At 36.4% G+C, this 17,883-nt stretch overlaps 1 protein-coding gene across 1 annotated transcript in view; it reads left to right on the top strand.

Moving 5' to 3' along the window:
* CLVS1 (clavesin 1) overlaps window positions 1–17,883 on the top strand; it is a 185,462-nt gene that overhangs the window by 7,001 nt on the left and 160,578 nt on the right. The window contains exon 2 of the mRNA XM_049781959.1: window positions 11,981–12,618. Coding sequence (XP_049637916.1) covers window positions 12,167–12,618 — 452 coding nt within the window. The 5' untranslated portion in view covers window positions 11,981–12,166. The remainder of the gene's footprint in view (window positions 1–11,980; window positions 12,619–17,883) is intronic.

Here is a 17,883-nt window from a genome sequence, read left to right as displayed (position 1 = left end):
AGAAACAACCTATGTCTGAAGTTCACAATATTCTGCCCCAAAGGCACCCTTTTGTGGGCACACTTGGAAATGTTCAGGAGTTGTGCCTAGTTTTGTGCTCAGGGACTCTCTTTGGGGGTCAGAGGATGATATGCAGTATTGGGAATCATAACCTAGTCAGCTACATGCAAGGCAAGTATGCGACTTGCTGTATTATCTTTCTGCCCCCCTGATTTGGCATTTTAGCTAAAGGGCAATATATATGTAGAAAGATATAAGATGGTTTATCTGCAAAAGACATATGTGTTTATATTTTTAAATAGTGTTAGACATTCTATGAAGAAATACCACTTTGGATAGTAATTGTTCATCTGAAATAATAGGCTACCTAATTATGTCTTTCTCCTTTTAGTTTTTTAGAATGATGAGGCCAGAGTGGTAGTACAAAGTTTGGGTGTTTGCCTTGCATGTGGTCAACCCGGTATGAACCTCGGTTTAATCTCTGGCATCTCATATGATCACCAGACCCTGCTAGGAGCAATTTCTGAGTGCAGAACCAGGAGTACCCCTTGAGCACCACTGGGTAACAAAACAAACAAACAAAAAAAAACCAAAAAGAATGGTGAGTTTGAAAGGTATTTAAATGAATAAAAATTAAGAGGGACAAGGTTTTGTTGAAGGTCACATGATTCCTCTATTTACTAATAAATTTATTTAATTTTATTTTATTTAAACTAATAAATTTATTTATTAAAATTAACTATGTTTTCGTAAATAGAGGAACCTCTCTATAACTAATGAGAGTGAATAGCATAGTAGAAATGATCATGGGACTGGAGAAAGATTGTTTGGGCTTAAATCCAGTTGACACTTTATATTATTATTGTCACTTGGAAAAGTCATTTGATCATTTTATGCCTCAGTTTTTTTATATGAAAGGGAAAATAATAATTTATACAGTTATTCTAAGGTTAATTAAGGTAGTATATAAAAGGAGTCATGGAATAATGAATAATGAGTTATGACCATTCTTTTTCACTCCACCTTCTTTTATGTGTAACCAAATTATTATACTTGTTGGACAATTTAAAAGAGTGCCATGGAATCTAAGTCCTTTACAGAAACAAAAGATTATATACAGTTCATTTAAAATGCTACAGTCTTGAGAATATTCTTAAATAGGTTTTCCTTGCTATATGAAATAGAATTTTGTTTATTTGTTTGTTTGTTTGCTTTTGGGCCACATCCAACAGTGCTGAGGGTTTACTCCTGTGTCTGGGCTCAAAATTCTCTCCTGACAGGCTCGGGGGACCATATGGGATGCCAAGGAACAAATCTAGGTTGGCCGTGTGCAAGGCAAACACCCTACTGTTGGGCTATTGCTCTGGCCCTGAAATAGAATTTTTCTGAAACTTTTTGTAAGCTGAAATTGTGTAGAGCAAAAAGATAATTCCACTACATTAAAGATTTTCATTGTAAAAAGTCCATTTAAATATACTATTATACCAAATAACACATAAAATCTAAAATCACACTATCATGTACCACAAACGAATGATAGCTTATAACCAACTTGGATGAAGTAATTCCAGGGAAGAAGCATGGAAGTGACCTTTCTCACTTTCAGTATATGCCTTGGGATATATACTGCCCCTGGAAAGACTTGCTCCAAAATAAACTATTAACACTAATTTTCCTTATTGCCTTCTCAACATTTATAGCAAAAGCGATTCCTCTTTGAAATTTCTACAATTAGAAAATAAAAAAATAATATAGAACTTTTGTACAAAGAAAAAATGGAGTAACCTGAACTTTTATAAAGCATGAAATTCCCATATTGCACAGAATAAAAATTAAATATTGCCATTTGAAGCTATCATTTATAGAGCAGACTATTCTGACTTCTCAAATAGAGGGTTTGCCTTTAATGGAACAGACCTATTTCATTCTATGTATGAAACCCTGGCTTGGTTATTATACCTAGAAGCTTCTAATATATGCTAAATATAGAATAAAGATATATATCAAAGTAAATTTATTTTGGATATTATAGATTAGAGGCATAGCTCTACAGGAAAGCAGCTTATGAAAAATATAGCTTCTAACTTTTTCCCTTGGACCATAGTAATTTATCATGAAAACATTATTGAGTTCTCTGACCCGTGAGATAAGTAACTTGCCTCTAGAAACTTTAAATCTTCTGGAGAGGATGAACCAGTGCTATCTCTTCTGCTCTGAATATTTTGTTCTATGACTTAGAACTGCAGCATTAGCCAGCGTGCTTTAAGGAGATGATGTACCTAACCAGGTGAGGGAAGAAATGAAAGATCAACTGCAACTCAAATTTTAGGAGTATAGTCATATACAGAAGGTCTTCAAATAGTAAGGAAAACCACTTGTACATGCTGGGAAACAGTTTTTTAACTTCTTCCTTTTCTCACTGTCGGTTTATTGTGCTCCTGCTCTGTAATATATACTGTTCTAGACACTGAGGAGAGGTGGGAAGAACTATGCCATGTGGTTCTCACCCTCTTTGTAAAATACTTTGATTTTTGTTTGCTTTTTCATCAAACAAGGCAGTAGTTGCAGGATCCTCTCAGCTCTGTGTTCAGGTGTTTGGGGGAACACGTGGAACTAGGGATCAAGCCTAGGACTCCTGCATACAAAGCAAGTGCTCTATCCTATTGTGCTATCACTCCCTTAGTTTTTATCCTCTTTGTTCAGGCACTTTACTGGTGACATGGAGATGGATGGGGTCTGGGAAGGGAGGAGTATTGTATCAAACAGTGCTATGAATAGGGCTGTATTAATCTCTAAGGTTTAGAGGATTTTTTTCTAAAGCAAATATTCTCCAGAATGACTCCTAAAAGCTAATAAGACTATCCAGAGATGCCTATCAAGAATCTCTCTAGACAGAGAGAGCTTTTACTCCAAGACTCACAGAAGTTGAAAGAAACATAAAGTGTTCAGTGTGACTTCGTGGTTGGAAGGATGAAACTAGAGAGACATACAGCAATCATATCATGAAGCATTTTGGAAATGATGTGATAGTTTTAAACTCAATCTAGGAGAATTGGAAGCTATTGATCTATGGCAATCAGGGAGTGACTGAGGGTAATTTTCAATGATAATGGAAAGAATGGACTGGAAAGGAGCAAGATTGACAAGAGGATGCTATGGAGAGAAAGCTGTAGGACTAAACAGACAAGTGGTGATAGGGCTTGAACAAAGAGAAGGAAAGTGTAGGAAAAACAGGGCATATATGTGAAATATTGCGGAAATGATTGCTTGAAAATGGGTGGTAAGGGAGAGGGTGAAATAATAATTGACTCCCAGGTTTCAAGCACAGAAAATGATGTCAGTTACCAGGGGAGGCAGAAGTGAAAATTCAGAATAAGAAACCATGAGTCATTCAGTTTTAAGCATATTGAGTTTGTGTTGTCTAGGGGACAGTTATATGGAGGTGTTTAGTAGTCGTCATATACATCAGGAGCAAGCCATGGGCTGACAGTATCCAAACGTAGGTGGCAAAGTTGTGGGGCAGAAATCTGTAGATATCATACCAAAGGAGCAGGCATAGAAAGAAAGAATGAGCACAGGTGGACAAAAGACTAAGAAAATTCAAGTGCTGGAGGAACAGAAAATAGAGAATAGAGATTTTTGTTTGTTTGGTTGGTTGGTTGGTTTAGTTTTTGGGCCAAACCCAGTGATGTTCAGGGGTTATTCCTGGTTATGTGCTCAAAAATCACTCCTGGCTTGGGAGACCATATGGGATGCAGAGGGATTGAACTGTGGTCCATCCTAAGTCAGCTGCTTGCAAGGAAAACGCCCTACCACTGCGCCACTGCTCTGGTCCTGAGAATAGAGAAATTTACTACAGAAGACTGATTAAAATACAGTGATGGAACAGAACTTGTGAAACTACAAAGAAAGACTCCATCCTAGGTTCCATCCTATGATGTGCAAATACTAAGAATACTAGCTACAGAGGTCTTATTTTATCATCGACGACGAAGTAGAAAACTTTCAGACATCACAAAAGGACCTAGGGCAGAGTAAAAGAGCATCTATGGAGTCTGTAGTTATACCAATGACAGACAGTATATTTCAAGGTCAAAGAAACCCTGTATCTCTTAGGCCAGGGGAATTCTCTCCGCAATTTTTAAAATATATTTTATTTTATTGAAACACTTTGATTACATACATGATTGTGTTTGGATTTCAGTCATGTAAAGAACACAACCCATCACCAGTGCAACGTTCCCATCACCAATGTCCCAAATCAACCTCCTCCCACACAACCCCTGCCTGTACTCTAGACAGGCTTTCCATTTCCCTCATACATTCTCATTATTAGGACAGTTCATAATGTAGTTATTTCTCTAACTAAACTCATCACTCTTTGTGGTGAGCTTCCTGAGGTGAACTGGAAATTCCAGCTCTTTTTTCTTTTGTGTCTGAAAATTATTATTGCAAGAATGTCTTTCATTTTTCTTAAAAACCATAGATGAGTGAGACCATTCTGCATTTTTCTCTCTCTCTGATATATTTCACTCAGCATAATAGATACCATGTACATCCATGTATAGGAAAATTTCATGACTTCCTCTCTCCTGACAGCTGCATATTATTCCATTGTGTATATGTACCACAGTTTCTTTAGCCATTCGTCTGTTAAGGGGCATCTTGGTTGTTTCCAGAATCTTGCTATGGTAAATAGTGCTGCAATGAATATAGGTGTAAGGAAGGGGTTTTTGTATTGTACTTTTGTGTTCCTAGGGTATATTCCTAGGAGTGGTATAGCTGGATCATATGGGAGCTCGATTTCCAGTTTTTAGAGGAATCTCCATACCGCTTTCCATAAAGGTTGAACTAGACGGGATTCCCACCAGCAGTGGATAAGAGTTCCTTTCTCTCCACATCCCTGCCAACACTGTTTGTTCTCATTCTTTGTGGCATGTGCCAATCTCTGTGGTGTGAGGTGGTACCTCATAGTTGTTTTGACTTGCATCTCCCTGATGATTAGTGATGTGGAGCATTTTTTCATGTGTCTTTTGGCCATTTGTATTTCTTTTTTGTCAAAGTGTCTGTCCATTTCTTCTCCCCATTTTTTGATGGGATTAGATGTTTTTTCTTGTAAATTTCTTCCTTAGTACTCTTGGTGTGTAGAAAGTCCATTGATTTTTGTGTGTTAATTTTGTAGCCTGCCACCTTGCTAGATGAGTCTATTGTTTCTAGAAGCTTTTTGGTAGAGTCTTTAGGGTTTTCTAAGTAGAGTATCATGTCACCTGCAAACAGCGAGAGCTTGACTTCTTCCTTTCAATCTGGATTTCCTTGATATCTTTTTCTTGCTTAATCGCTATAGCGAGTACTTCCAGCGCTATGTTGAATAGGAGTGGTGAGAGAGGACAGCCTTGTCTTGTGCCAGAATTTAGAAGGAAGGCTTTTAGTTTTTCTCCATTGAGGGTAATATTTGCCACTGGCTTGTGGTAGATGGCCTTAACTATATTGAGAAAGGTTCCTTTCATTCCCAACTTGCTCAGAGTTTTGATCAAGAATGGGTGTTGGACCTTATCAAATGCTTTCTCTGCATCTATTGATATGATCATGTGATTTTTATTTTTCTTGTTGTTGATGTTGTGTATTATATTGATAAATTTATTTATCCAACCTTGCATTCCTGGGATGAAACCTACTTGGTCGTAGTGGATGATCTTCTTGATGAGGCATTGAATCCTATTTGCCAGAATTTTGTTGAGGATCTTTGCATCTGCATTCATCAGTGATACTGGTCTGTAATTTTCTTTTTTCGTAGCATCTCTGTCTGGTTTAGATATCAAGGTGATGTTGGCTTCATAAGAGCTATTTGGAAGTGTTCCTGTTTTTTCTATTTCATAAAAGAGTCTTTCCAGGATTGGTAGTAGTTTCTCTTGGAAAGTTTGAAAGAATTTATTAGTGAATTTATCTGGGCCTGGGCTTTTGTTTTGGGATAGACATTTGATTACCATTTTAATATCATCAATAGTATGGGGTTGTTTAGATCAGCTATATCCTCTTCATTCAACCATGGAAGATTATAAGAGTCCAAGAATTTATCTATTTCTTCCAGGTTTTCATTTTTAGTGGCATAGAGTTTCTCAAAGTAGTTTCTGATTACCCTTTGAATCTCTGCCATATCATTAGTGATCTCTCCTTTTTTATTCCTAGTACAAGTTATCAAGTCTCTCTCTCTCTCTCTCTCTCTCTCTCTCTCTCTCTTTGTTAGTTTTGCCAGTGGTCTATCAATCTTGTTTATTTTTTCAAAGAACCAACTTCTGCTTTTGCTGATCTTTTGGATTGCTTTTTGGGTTTCCACTTCGTTGATTTCTGCTCTCAGCTTTGTTATTTCTTTCTGTCTCCCTATTTTTGGATCCTTTTGTTGAGCACTTTCTAGTTCTAGGAGATGCATCATTAAGCTACTCAGGTAAGCCCCTTCTTCCTTCCTGATGTGTGCTTGCAAAGCTATAAATTTTTCTCTCAGTACTGCTTTTTCTGTGTTCCATAAGTTCTGATAGTTTGTGTCTTTATTATCATTTGTTTCCAGGAAAGTTTTGATTTCCTCTTTGATTTCATCTCAGACCCACTTCTTATTCAGTATGAGGCTGTTTAACTTCCAGGTGTTAAAGTTTTTCTTCTGTGTCCCTTTAGTATTCACATATAATTTCAGAGCTTTGAAGTCAGGGAAAGTAGCCTGCAAGATTTTTATCCTCTTGATATTATGAAGGTATGTTTTATGTGCCAGCATGTAGTCTATCCTGGAGAATGACCTATGTACATTGGAGAAGAATATGTATCCAGGTTTCTGGGGATGGAGTATCCTATATATATCCACTAGACCTCTTTCTTCCATTTCTCTTCTCAGGTCTAGTATATTCTTGTTGGGTTTTAGTCTGGTTGACCTATCCAGTGTTGACAAAGCCTTGTTGAGGTTCCCCATAATTATTGAGTTATTATTTATATTATTTTTCAGATTTGTCAACAATTGTATTAAATATTTTGCTGGACCCTCATTCGGTGCATATATGTTTAGGAGAGTGATTTCTTCCTGCTCTACAAACCCCTTGATTAATATAAAATGTCCATCTTTGTCCCTTACAACCTTCCTGAGTATAAAGTTTGCATTATCTGATATTAGTATGGCCACTCCAGCTTTTTTATGGGTGTTGTTTGCTTGGATAATTTTCCTCCAGCCTTTTATTTTGAGTCTTTGTCTGTTCTGACTATTCAGGTGCATTTTTTGTAGGCAGCAGATTGAGATTTTTGATCCATTTAGCCACTCTGTGTATCTTAACTGGTGCATTTAGTCCATTGACATTGAGAGAAAGAATTGTCCTGGGATATAATGTCATTTTTATATCAAAATTTGGTGTGTCTTTTGGTCAGTCTTGTCTTAAATTAGGTCTTTCAGTTTTTCTCTTAAGACTGGTTTTGTGTCTGTAAATTTTCTGAGCTGTTTTTTGTCTGTGAAGTCATGTATTTTTCCATCAAACCGGAAAGTGAGTTTTGCTGAGTACAGTATTCTAGGTGAAGCATTCATTTCATTGAGTTTTGTCACTATGTCCCACCACTGCTTTCTGGCCTTGAATGTTTCTGGTGACAGGTCTGCTGTAAATCTCAAGGATGCTCCCTTGAATGTAGTTTCCCTTTTTGATCTTGCTGTTTTCAGAATTCTGTCTCTATCTGTGGGATTCGTCATTGTGACTAGGATGTGTCTTGGGGTATTTTTTCTGGGGTCTCTTTTGGTTGGTACTCTTCGGGCATGCAGGATTTGATCACATATATTCTTTAGCTCTGGAAGTTTCTCTTTAGTGATGTTCTTGACTGTTGATTCTTCCTTGAAATTTTCTTCCTGGGTCTCTGGGACTCTAATGATTCTTAAGTAGTTTCTGTTGAGCTTATCATAAACTTCTATTTTAATCTGTTCACATTCTTTGACTAATTTTTCCATTGTCTGTTCATTTGCTTTAAGTTTTTTTTTCCCAATCTCTCCCGCTGAGTTGTTATTTATCTCATCTTCCACTGCACCAATTCTATTCTCAGCTTCTGTTACCCTGGAGTAGAGCTTATTCATTTTGTCATTCAATTTGTTTATTGAGTTTTTCAGGCCTGTTTTTTGACCTGTTATTTCAGTTTGGAGTTTTGTGATTTCTGTCTTCATATTTTCTTGGTTCTTATTAGTGTTCTGTTCAACTAGACCCATGGTTTCTTTGAGTTCTTTGAGCATCTTCCATATTGCTTGTCTAAACTCCTTATCTGAGAGATTGATTAGTTGGTTGGTCATTTTCTGGTCATCAGAATTGTCATCTTCATTCTCTATGTCTGATGCTGGCCTGCATTGTTTCCCCATTGTCACACTTGTATTGTTGGTTTTTCTATGTGTTGTGGTGGTATTCATTGGCTAAATGATGTATTTGGACATGCTCCTCTGGCTACGCCCTTTATGGGTGTGTTGACTTCCCTCCAAGGAAGAGGTGTCCTTCATGGATGAAGCCTCACACAGGATCAAATCTTGGGTCCAAGCATGCAGCAGAGAAGACAGACTGGGGAGAAATGCTGGGTTTCAGTAATCCAGCACAGTTCTTAGTGTAATTTTTTCTTCTTGTTGCAATAGCGTTTTTTTTAAATTATTTAAACTATCTTTCATTGCTCCTTAACACAAAGGCAATATGAAGCAGATATGTTGATTCATTTTTTTAAGAAATTGCATATTCTTGGGTTTTCTATTTCTTTCTGAAGTGTTTTGAAGTTTTCTTTATATAGATCTCTCACCTCTCTTGTCAGGTTGAGTCCTTCATAGTTTTGGACTATATATTAAATGGGATGAACTCTGATCTTTTTCTCTGATTTGTTATTTGTATAAAGGAATGCAATGGCTTTTTTGTATTGACTTTGTAGCTGACCACTTCACTGTATTGGTTTATTGTTTCTTGGAGCTTTTCTGTGGACTCTGGGGTCTTTAATATATGTCTCATATCATCTGCAAATAGAGATAGTTTGACGTCCTCTTTTCTGATTTGGATTCATTTGGTTTTCTTCTTTTGTCTGATGGCTATTGCTAGGACTTCTAATACTATGTTGAATAAGTGCGGAGAGAGTGGACATCCTTTCCTCATTCCTGAACTTAGTGGAAATGCCTTCAGGTTTTCACCATTAAGAATAATGTTAGCTATGGGCTTTTTTTAAGATAGATGTTACTATCTGGAAGAAGGTTCCTTCAAAACCATTGCTGTGGAGGGTTTTCATCATGAATGGGTGTTGGATTTTGTCAAATGCTTTCTCTGCATTGATTAATATGATCATGTGGTATTTACTGTATTTTTTTACTGATGTGGTGCATGATGTTGATTGATTCGCATATATTGAAATATCTTTGTATCCATGGAATAAAACCCACATGGTCATGATGTATAATCTTTTTTATATGATTTTGGATTTGGTTTGCTAAGGTTTTATTAAGGATTTTTACATCATTAGTGAGATTGGTCTGTAAGTTTCTTTACTGGTATTATCTCAGTCAGCTTTGGGGATGAGCATAATATTAGCTTCATAGAAGTTATTAGGGAGGATTCCCATCTTTTTGATGTTTTGGAAGTCTAAGGATCAATGGCAGTAACTTTACTCTGAATGGTTGATAAAATTTCTCCATAAACCAGTCTTGTTCTGAACTATTATTCCTGGAGATTTTGTTTTACCTCATATTTCTACAAATTTTTTTATAAAATTAAGGAGGGGAAAAAAGAAAGGCCAAGTGGTCTCAGGTGCATTGGTAGGAATAAAAAAAAGGACAGAACCATATATCCAGCTTAAAGTCTACAACATAATCAAGAGACCCAAACTATACCAATATTAACTGAAAATGGACTTGTTATACTGTCAGGCCAGGGGCAAAGGTTGGTGGTATAGAATGCACTTTGGGAACCTTGGCAGATGGAGGTCAACACTGGTGGTGGGATTGGCCCTGATTCATTGTATGTCTGAAATTCGACTAGAAAGGACTTTGTAAATCAAAATCATTTCAATAAGTAAAATACAAAGAAATTGCAAGTTAAGGAAAACAATATTTTTATTTTTACATTATTTTGTATAATAATTAGGTTTTGAATAAATCTTCTGCCTCTTATGTTGTTGACTTTGAAGAGGTAGGAAAAAATACCTCCCAGTTCATTAATACTTGTTCTGTTTTCTGATATTTAGAACTTACAGCTTAGAGCAGAAAACTGAGGTAATTATTTTTTTAATTGATGGTTTTTCCAAAGTTTGGGTATCCTGGATGCCACTTCTGTAGATACTCAGCCAACCTATCTGGAGGTTCACTTCAAGGGAATGAGTATAAGGTGTTTTTTTGGATCCTCTAGTTCCAGGGTCTACAGTTTCACCCCACTAATGCTCAGTGATTTTTAGAACCATACCTGGTATTGCTCAGAAAGTCACACAGAGCCTTGTATTTTCTTATCAGCCCAATAAGGGAGAATCTAAATATGAATATTAAAAATGAGAAAGATGAAAAAGAACATAATGGTCACCAATATTTCCCAGGTAGTCTGGTCTGGGCTGATACTTTTGTGAATTCCAAGAATGAAAGAGGGAAGCAGGTTCCCCTTTCTGCATAAACCACAGCAGTCCAAACCATTCCTGCTGACTAACTTTATCAAACTACCAAATCACCAAATTTGTTTTACATTTTTAAATCTTGGACTGCATGATACTTTAACATTTTATAAGAGTGTGTTGGGAAAGTTATGTAGTAATCCACCAACTCAGTGAACCTAAATAGTAACATGGAAGGCTAAATTAGCACCAAACACAGTTCAGCAAATCCTTAGACACTGAATTTAGTAACACCATGAAGAGATATAAGCATTATTTCAAATTGACCTTTATTGATATAACTTTTGATAATTCTACTTGTCTTTGTGTTATAACAAATACTATAAAACAAATGTGTTTGTGCTTAAAAGAAGGTGGTGGGTGAAAAATTGGGGACACTATTAAAGGGAATGTCACACTGGTGATGGAATAGGTGTTTGAATATTTAATGCCTGAAACTACTGTATAATGAACCACTTGGTAAATCACAGAGTTATAGTAAGATTTGGTATGGGTATTTCTCTGTATACCATTTAGGTGGAAGAATCATAAGCAACATATCTAAGGGGATTAAAACATTCACTTATATCTGAGAGTAGCAGAAAATCTATATAAAATGTAATGAGTTTTAAAGCCACAGATAGGTGTATGTGGGGAGAAAACCAAGAGTATAAAGTTCCTTTAACCTTTCCTGCAGGAGAGTGACAAGGTCAAATCATGAAGCCAATTCTAATTATCTATTCATAAGATTCTTTTTTATTACAGTTGAATTTGATATTGAAGGTCAAATTACCTGACATAAGCCTGCCTCCTTCACCTCCTATTTTTTTCAGTTTAGTTTTGAGTAATTCGATCCCTGAGGGGTTAAGAAATAGCCTTTAAAGCCCCATTTTAATTGTTAAAATGCACGATTGTCTTAAAGAACTGTGGGTTGAGATGAGGACATTTCTGTGAGAGAAAACTTATTTTGGAAAAAGAGGCTTACAGGAAACAAGAAACTGTTCAGAAACCATAACTTCTCTGTCATGTATAACTTCTCTGTCTGTGAATATTCCAATAAAACAATGTTAGAGACAGATCTTCCTGTTTCTTTCGACAATAGCAATTTATTTTTAATCAGATTATATAGTATTATGATAACTAGTAAATGAACTAAAATGTATTCTAAAATATTTGAAGTGCTTTAATACTTTGCATTAAACTTATAAATAATTATGCTAAATAATCTGTTTCATTTTCAAGTTATTTTTAACTTTTAGACACTGTCAATCAGATACATAGTATAATATAGCTATTTTTTTATGTTCTGATTAGTTTGCCTAGACTTTCTTTATATTATCTCTATTTTAATTTTCTGCTTTTATTTGTTTTACAGTTAGTAATGGCTCCAGTTTTGCTTCTATTTTGGATGGCTACTACCACATAGAATCCTCATGTTCTCCTGCTTTCCAGTAATGTGACAAAAGAAGACCTTTTATATTTTAATTCAGAGGCAGCTTGTTTGTAAAACACAGAAACTGAACTGTTATATGGGTAACAATTCCAGCAGGGTATCAGGTGAATGGGACCATTCTCTCTTCTCAAAGATCAGAGGTTAAGCACTTGGAAAGGAGTTTTTGCCAAGATGACCCATTTACAGGCTGGACTTAGTCCAGAGACTATAGAGAAAGCTCGCCTGGAACTAAATGAAAACCCAGATATTTTACATCAAGACATTCAGCAAGTCAGGGACATGATTATCACCAGGCCTGACATTGGATTTTTACGTACAGATGATGCCTTCATTCTGAGATTCCTCCGGGCCAGGAAGTTTCACCAATCAGATGCCTTTAGACTCTTGGCTCAGTACTTCCAGTATCGCCAGCTAAACTTGGACATGTTCAAAAACTTCAAAGCTGATGATCCTGGCATTAAGAGGGCTCTCATAGATGGATTCCCTGGAGTTCTGGAAAACAGAGATCACTATGGCAGGAAGATTCTTCTGCTGTTTGCTGCCAATTGGGATCAGAGTAGGTAAATGTAGATAGTGTCTTTACTTGGTTTTTCTTTTCATAAGTATACTTTGCATGCTTGGGACTGTATGGTTTTATAGATAGTGAACTTTTGTTTTATAAAGGTACTCCATCAATCCACAAATAACATTTTAAGGCCATATGTTGGTTGTCCCCAAAGGCAATTTTAGGTTCCAATCAGTTTTTCAGAATATCAAAGGGTGTTTTATATTTTTATGAAACAAAATATTGGGGTTAGGGAAAAAGAATTATTGACTAATGCACTGTCTGGGTTCAATCCTGAGCACCACAAGGCCTCATGAGCATCAATAGGTGTAACTCTGGAATTCCATAGCACCATTAAGTCACCGCCTTTGCACAACACTAGCAGTTAACATCCAGCCCAATTGGTTGAGCATCACCAGAAGTAGCTTCCAGATTCCCTGAACCTAGAAAGAGCTGCCTAGGAAGACAAGAAAGAAAGAGAGAGAAATAAAGAAAAAAAGAAAGAAGAGAGAGAAGAAAGAGAGAAAGAAAGAGAGAAAGAAAGAAAGAAAGAAAGAAAGAAAGAAAGAAAGAAAGAAAGAAAGAAAGAAAGAAAGAAAGAAAGAAAGAAAGAAAGAAAGAAAGAAAGAAAGAAAGAAAGAAAGAAAGAAAGAAAGAAAGAAAGAAAGAAAGAAAGAAAGAGAAAGAAAGAAGGAAAGAAAGAAAGAAAGAAAGAAGGAAAGAAGGAAGGAAGGAAGGAAGGAAGGAAGGAAGGAAGGAAGGAAGGAAGGAAGGAAGGAAGGAAGGAAGGAGGGAGGGAAGGAAGGAAGAGAAGGAAGGAAGGAAGAGAAGGAAGGAAGGAAGAAAGAAAAAAGAGAAGGAAGGAAGGAAGGAAGGAAGGAAGGAAGGAAGGAAGGAAGGAAGAAAGGAAGGAAGGAAGGAAAAAGGAAGGAATTTGTTTAGGTAGTATAGTCTAAGTTTAATGTGTTAGCAATGACAAAAATGGATTTGAGTAGATATTCCTCAACACAAATTTCTGGATTCTCGTGATTTTAATATCCTATATTTTTTTCTTAGTGCCAAATATTTTTAGAAAATATCTGTAAGAAATTTTTCCTATGGAAGGCCTATTGTGGGGTAATTCTGGTGTTCACTGATCGGCTGCCATGTTTGTGTTCATGCCGACCCTGGAATGGACAGGTCAGCAGCAAGGAGTGATGCTCAAGAAACCAGACAGAGTTACAGGAAAAGTGCATTTCAGCCAGGGGATGATGAGCACCCTCTTGAATCTTACTGAACCACCCAAGCTTCTATCTCTCTGCTGCTTTCCCTGCCACTTTTATAAACCAGAGTTTAACATGAATTAACTAAGGGTCAGGGTTGTCTTAATTAAGGGTACTTGTGCTAATTATCTCAGAAAATGTGAAAGGAAAGGGTAAAAAATGATTTTACAGGTGCATGACAACAGCTTATCAAGAAACATAAACTCAACATATCCTATATCTTTATCGTGGAGAAGTTTTGGGCTGAATTGTACTGACTTCATTTGTGTTTAGCTACTATAACTTCTAGAATGTTAGTTTACTATGATGGATTAAGCACAGAACACCAGTAAGTGATTATTTATGCATAAATAAAATCAGAGTAGAATACTTTATTTTGTGTTTGGACTATATAATAATGAGTTTCCTGAATATATTTAAAAACATGCAGGTATAAAACAATATCTTGATGGAATAATTTAGATACTTATGATTGTCGTAACCTTGAATGAGTTAATTCTCTGTTCCTCAGCTTCTCACATGTGAAATAAGACTCTTAAACTAGATAATCCCTGAAAAACCTTTCAGCTCTAACAGTTCATGAATGTTAAGCTCATTCAGACTGCTCTGATTAATGAAGGGAATTTTGAGATACAATTTATAGGCTCCTAATTCACTAGACTTTTATTTGGAGAGGAGTGGGGTGTCAGCCATATTTGTGGTACTTAGTGATTATCTAGCTGTTGCTTAGGAATCTCTCTTAGCATTAATCTGGAGCATCACATGTAGTACTAGGGATAAAACTGTGGTTGACTGCATGCGGGGAAAAAAAAAACGCCTTTAACACTTACGCTATTTCTCATACCTTCACTTGACTTTCTGTGTTTGTGTGTTTGTTTGTTTGGGAGCCATGTCCAATAAAGCTCAGGGCTTACTCTGGGCTGTATACTCCAGAATCATGCCTGGTAAGTTCAGGAAGCCATGTGGAATGCTAAGAATTAAACCTAGGTTTGGTCACATGTAAGGCAAGCACCCGACTACTCATTGTATTATCACTCCCAGCCCCAACAATTTTTAAAGTAGTCTCTCTCTCTCTTTCTCTCTCTCTTTCTCTCTCTCTCTCTCTCTCTCTCTCTCTCTCTCTCTCTCACACACACACACACACACACACACACACACACACACACACACATTCTTCCTCCCTGAAGAATGGGTGCACTTGAGAAAGCTTTATTTTCAAACTATACCATATTATTTGCCCTTTGTTTGAACAAAAAAATGACTGAAAAGGCTATCTCATTGATAACTAAAGGTCATAAGAAGCAAAGACATTTAGGTTTGAATCTGAGTTCTATAAAATGATTCAGTAATAATGGAATGGCAACCATTCTGAATTGCAGTTGTTCCCTCCCCTCTCTATGGTGGGGACTATAAGGATGTTGATTTATAGTATTGTGGAAATGACGGCATAATATAATTCATTTAAGAAATAGTACTCATTTTGGGATACATGGTAAGTACTTAGTAAATAATTGTTTCTTATATTGTCATTGATATTGTTGATACTATTAAACATCCTACTACAAACAGAGGGTGAAAAATTATAAATAGAGGAGCAGAATATTTGAACAAAGAAATGGGGTGATGGACATAAACTACCCACACATGTGTCCTAAGCATTTGTTTTTGTTCTCCCCCAATATGTTACCTGTTACACATAACTAATGTATATGATCCCCAAAATTCTGAAAGAGTTGGAACAACTTTGCAAGTGATTACTTGGTTATTTCTAGAAGTCTAAGAAAACTAAGAAGTGATTAGCTTATCTCCTATGAAAGGTTTACTAAAAATTAAACTGGTTATTAATATTTATAAAAGATGTAAATCTCATTTATCTTGATCTATATATCATGAGCAAAAACCCAGATCAATGAGTAATGCAAAGCACTTTTCTCTGGGGGTTAAGGTTCTACATGCTTGGATTATATGCTTCAGCTGCTCTGGGCTTTGGACTTCAGAAATTGACCCTAATCAAAGAATTGTTTGACTTCCATGTTTTCTGAGCCTGCCAGGTTGATCCTAATAACTTGAATCAAACCAACACCATATATTCCTTCATAGAATGAAATTAACATTCAGTAGTGTTTGTATTCCACTATACGGTGCGGTAGGACATGGGTACCGACGGGACACTATTTATCATTAAACCCTTTGAATTTTCCACCTAAATTTATCTTGGAATAATTCAGAACTCACAATTTTCTATTTTTTTTTAATATATATGTATTTCCTGATTCCTTCTGAGGTCAACCATTTGAATTGCTCATTAATGCTGACTGCTGTAGATGGAAATGTGTGTATAGAGGGGCAGGTATGTCCCTCTCACTGAATTTCATTAGATTAAAGCAAAATTTAAATTTGGTTAAGTGATTGTTATACCTGAGCTTCAAACTCACAAATGAAAATGGGTATGATATCCAGATATAGACTATTGCAAGAATTAATTTTTAAGGGGTCACACAGAGTGGACTCAGGCTCTGTGCTCAGGGATCTCTTGTGGAAGTGCTCAGGGAGCCATATGAGGTGCTGGGGATTAAAATCAGGTCAATTTTGAGCAAGTCAAATACCCTACCCATTCTTCTATCACTCTGGCCCCACAAGTATTAATCTCAACTGTCCCTCTTGATGGCATTCAAGACACGGAGTAGAATAGTGATAAAATGACTAACTTACAGCCAGCAACATGATCAAGTTCAAATCAGAGCTGCTTGCATGCAGTTCAGACATGGGATTCTGAGATAGTTGCTTCAATTCGTATGATGCACAACATCTCACTTGTAAAGTGTAGGAGATGCTAACATAGGTTAGAAATATTTGGTGTTCAATAAGTAATCATAATTTTCCTTTAAAAAATCCAAATCAGACAAATATCTAGCATACTGAATAAAAAATATACTTGATAAGAGCTTCTGTAGTTGGTGTTATCCTCAATATCCCCATACCTGGGAAAATGAAAAAAAATCATAATTATAATCATATTATACCATTCTATAAAGTTTTCTCTGGTAGTAAGTTCAGTTTAGTTATTGCAAGAAGCTTTAACCTGGGTTTAGTGTCCCTACCTATTGTCTTAGTTACATTTTAATATATAAGAAAAACATTCAGGGCAATCATAGTAGTAAAAATCTTTTTTTTTTTTTGGCTACACCCATTTGATGCTCAGGGGTTATTCCTCACTAAGCGCTCAGAAATTGACTCTGGCTTGGGGTGACCATATGGCACACCGGGGGATCAAACCGCGGTCTTTCCTTGGCTAGCACTTGCAAGGCAGACACCTTACCTCTAGCGCCACCTCACTGGCCCCATATTAGTAAAAATCTTAAGGTGAATAATAATATTAGTCAAGTTAGTACTGTGTAAACCAACTGGTCCCCAAGTACTTTAAAGGGGGAAAAGGGTGTCTTTTAAGTTGTAATATAAAAAATAAAAAATACTTTGAACATTATTTTGTCAGTTCACTTTTAGTTTCTCATAACTAAAAGCTCAAAAATCAGCAGTCATATGAAAGATTAAAAGTTGGTTGATTGTTCTCGTTCTTTGTGATGTGTGCCAATCTCTGTGGTGTGAGATGGTATCTCATCGTTGTTTTGATTTGCATCTCCCTGATGATTAGTGATGAGGAGTATTTTTTCTTTTTTTTATAATTATCTTTATTTAAACACCGTGACTATAAACATGATTATAGTTGTATGATTACAGTCATGTAAAGAACACCCCCCTTCACCAGTGCAACATTCCCACCACCAATTTCCAAGATCTCCCTCCTCCCCACCCCCACACCTGTACTTGAGACAGGCTTTCTACTTCCCTCATTCATTCACATTGTTATGATAGTTTTCAGTGTAGTCATCTCTCCAACTGCACTCATCACTGTATGTGATGAGCTTCATGTCATGAGCTGCACCTACCAGCCCTCATCTCTCTTGTCTCTGAGATACTGTTAAAAATGTCTTTCATTTTTCTTAAAGCCCATAGATGAG

The sequence above is a fragment of the Suncus etruscus genome, chromosome 10 (genome assembly GCF_024139225.1).
Source record: "Suncus etruscus isolate mSunEtr1 chromosome 10, mSunEtr1.pri.cur, whole genome shotgun sequence".
NCBI classification, from domain to species: Eukaryota; Metazoa; Chordata; class Mammalia; order Eulipotyphla; family Soricidae; genus Suncus; species Suncus etruscus.
This window is presented reverse-complemented; position numbering and strand designations above follow the sequence as displayed.